This window comes from Fomitiporia mediterranea (genome assembly GCF_000271605.1).
Source record: "Fomitiporia mediterranea MF3/22 unplaced genomic scaffold FOMMEscaffold_5, whole genome shotgun sequence".
In the NCBI taxonomy this organism is placed as follows: domain Eukaryota; kingdom Fungi; phylum Basidiomycota; class Agaricomycetes; order Hymenochaetales; family Hymenochaetaceae; genus Fomitiporia; species Fomitiporia mediterranea.
The window spans coordinates 254906-257664 of record NW_006760390.1 but is presented as its reverse complement, the minus strand read 5'-3'; the positions used below and the strand labels follow the sequence as shown (position 1 = coordinate 257664).

General features: G+C 39.4%; 1 protein-coding gene across 1 annotated transcript; it reads left to right on the top strand.

Moving 5' to 3' along the window:
- Positions 1-282: 282 nt before the first annotated feature.
- Positions 283-2156, top strand: FOMMEDRAFT_154555 (uncharacterized protein; the record flags this gene model as incomplete). The annotated part of the gene is made up of 13 exons (XM_007265022.1): positions 283-463; positions 518-550; positions 623-754; positions 814-915; positions 991-1029; positions 1094-1141; positions 1194-1220; positions 1281-1321; positions 1378-1409; positions 1484-1677; positions 1766-1807; positions 1873-1988; positions 2067-2156. The coding sequence occupies 13 exons, from the start codon at positions 283-285 to the stop codon at positions 2154-2156; spliced, it is 1077 nt and encodes a 358-aa protein (XP_007265084.1).
- Between the last annotated feature and the right edge of the window lie 603 nt (positions 2157-2759).

Below are 2759 nucleotides of genomic sequence, written 5' to 3'. Positions count from 1 at the left end.
CTTGAGTTAAGCTTTTCCAAACTTAGTTACTGTATTTTACAATTCCTAACACTAACTTTCACACAGTCTATTAATTGTGAGCAATACTACTGATAATATACAGCATCTTCATACTGAAAGTTCTGTCATGAAGTTGCAAGTGTTGCCATCTTTGTACGTTTATGCCTCAAGCTGCTTACTGGCAGTGCATTGAATTATGATATTTAGGTCTATGATTATATTCTCACGTTCGAAGATGAATGAACATTAATGTGGCCGAAGAGATGGTCACTGTTAAAAGTCATGTTCTTCATGGTCCGCTATCTTCCTATCATAGACTTGTCAACAGTCATTGCGAGTGGGTATTCACGAGCTCTAGGGCTGCTGCTAGTAACACTAACAGAGCATGAAATTTTCTCTACAGGTCAGTCTAGGGAAGACTTATCGCCTGGGGCTTGTGCAGTTATGTACAAGATCGTTTGTTGTGAGTTGTATACCTTCTGCTATGCTCGAATGAAGCTAAGATGGCGATTATCAGGGACTATTGGTGTTGGTGTCATGACCTCAGAAGGTAATAAAGCATTAAATTACCTTGATCACACTCGTATTTGTTGTTGCTGACAAACTTCAACTCATCACTCAGGCATTGTATTGATCCGAATATATGCAATATGGAAAAATAAGCGTTTCATCCTGGTCTTTCTTTTGGCATGGACTATAGTGAATACAATCCCTGCCCTCGTGTTAATGCAATTCTACACAAAATCCTTGCATGGTAAGTCATCCTGCACCATTTCTTTCAATCTATTGCTGATACTTTCATTGCTCAATTAGCCATGGCATCACCAGCAGACTTTAATGGTTGCTGTTGTTGTATTATGTCAGGAAGCAATATCCTCATCGGCGACTGGATCCTCGTAATTGCATACGAATCTGGTATGTGGCACGTTTATCTATGATCATGCTGATTGGATAAATAACACCCTGCCTGTTTTCTTTTTTTGTATCTAGTGCTCCTTGTACTCCTAGTGGTTAGAGGCTGTCAAATGCGTACGCTTCAAGTTTCTGGAGAACAATGTGTGAACTGTTGCTCAATCAGCGGTTATGATATTAGATAATGAAGTTGGAAATACAGCTCTCTACCTGGCTATGTTCAGGGACGGTACGAATTACCTTTTCGTCCGTCTTTGGTCTGTTAACGAATATCTATCTAGGTGCCATTTTCTACGTGTGTATCTTTGGTTAGTACAAGCACAACTGTGCCCCATGTCGATTACCACTCTTAACTCTGTCGATTCAAGCGCTGTCAATCGGGAATGTAATTCTAATCTCCGCCCTATCCGTAAGCCGTACTCCCGTTCTTTTACCATGCATACTTAAATTTGTCGTTCAATGTAGCATGATAGATCTCGATTTTGTTTCCTTGCAAGGTGTGCCCACTATTCTCACTGCACCGTACTCAATACCACGACTTTTAACTCACATACCAACTACATTATTTCAGCTTGGAACGAGTCATGCATTCTATACTGGCAGGACGTTTACTCTTCACATTGCAAAAGGCCTCAAAAGACGGGATTTATGCGACTACGTCGCACGCCTTAACGACTATACAGTTTTCGGAAACCACCACAGTCCGTACTGCAACGGATAGTGGAACTGGAAGCGGAAGCGAAACTGTTTCTTCGTTCATTATGGGTCAGCCTGAGACGAGACTACCGACATCGGAGGACATTCCAATGATAGATCTTTGTGTTCGTCCCTAACACCAAGGCAATTCATAAAGAATGGGCTCCTACCCCACTGTCCCCCAACACTCCGGCACTTGGTGCGTAAATGCAAGCACACACTCCCTTGACTGGTCCATCCCACTCATCTCCTCATCCGACGAAGACTCGCATACAGGTATGCCCGAATCCGCTATCGGTGGGGACGACGCATCGACATTCTTCCCCGTGCGCGTTGCTGTCTTTGAACAGGGGAGTCTGGTAGGATTGGGCGTGGAAAATGTGAGTCGTGGAGAGTTGAGAGAGAGTGGGGTTTAGTTCGGACGTGATGTTGAGGCAGATGAATATGTTGTTATTTAGGTGGTTGTTGTAGATACGCTGTTGTTGCTTTTTGTTGCTATTATAGATGATTGGAAGGGTGTAGGTGTAGATTGGTCGGATAAATCGTAGCACTCAGATACCTTGTTGATACTCAAGTTGAAGTACAGCATTACCAGGACCCAGGAAAGACACCCCACTCAACGTATATTGACAGAGAGAAATGTCATTTTATTTTGATACTCTCTATGTCACTGCTAGTATTTGTATTCAAGATATCAAGTAAGTAAATTTTATTGCCTCTCCAAGGCTCTCCCTCATCATTACATTCTACAACTAATAATACATGTAAGTATATACTAACCCAAAGTTTTTCAAATTATATGTAGTCAAATAATGTAAAAAACCTTTAAAGTTTCCAGAGTTTTCACATAATACACACTCTCCTGTAGGATTCCACATATATGTATATATTAAGATGTTTATATGTATTCAAGTGTATAAAATACACATGTATATGAAAGGTTGAAAGTTGTATACAATATATAAATTAGTGTATTATATACAGTGTATAGTATATAGTATATATTTTCTCTACAAAACACAAATAAATTTCTAATTATCTACTATATATATAATTATTGTATTGACTAGAATAATCTACTAACAATATTATATTTGTACTTAATAATATTCTGTATAATTAGTGTATTTTCAAGTCTATATATAAATACA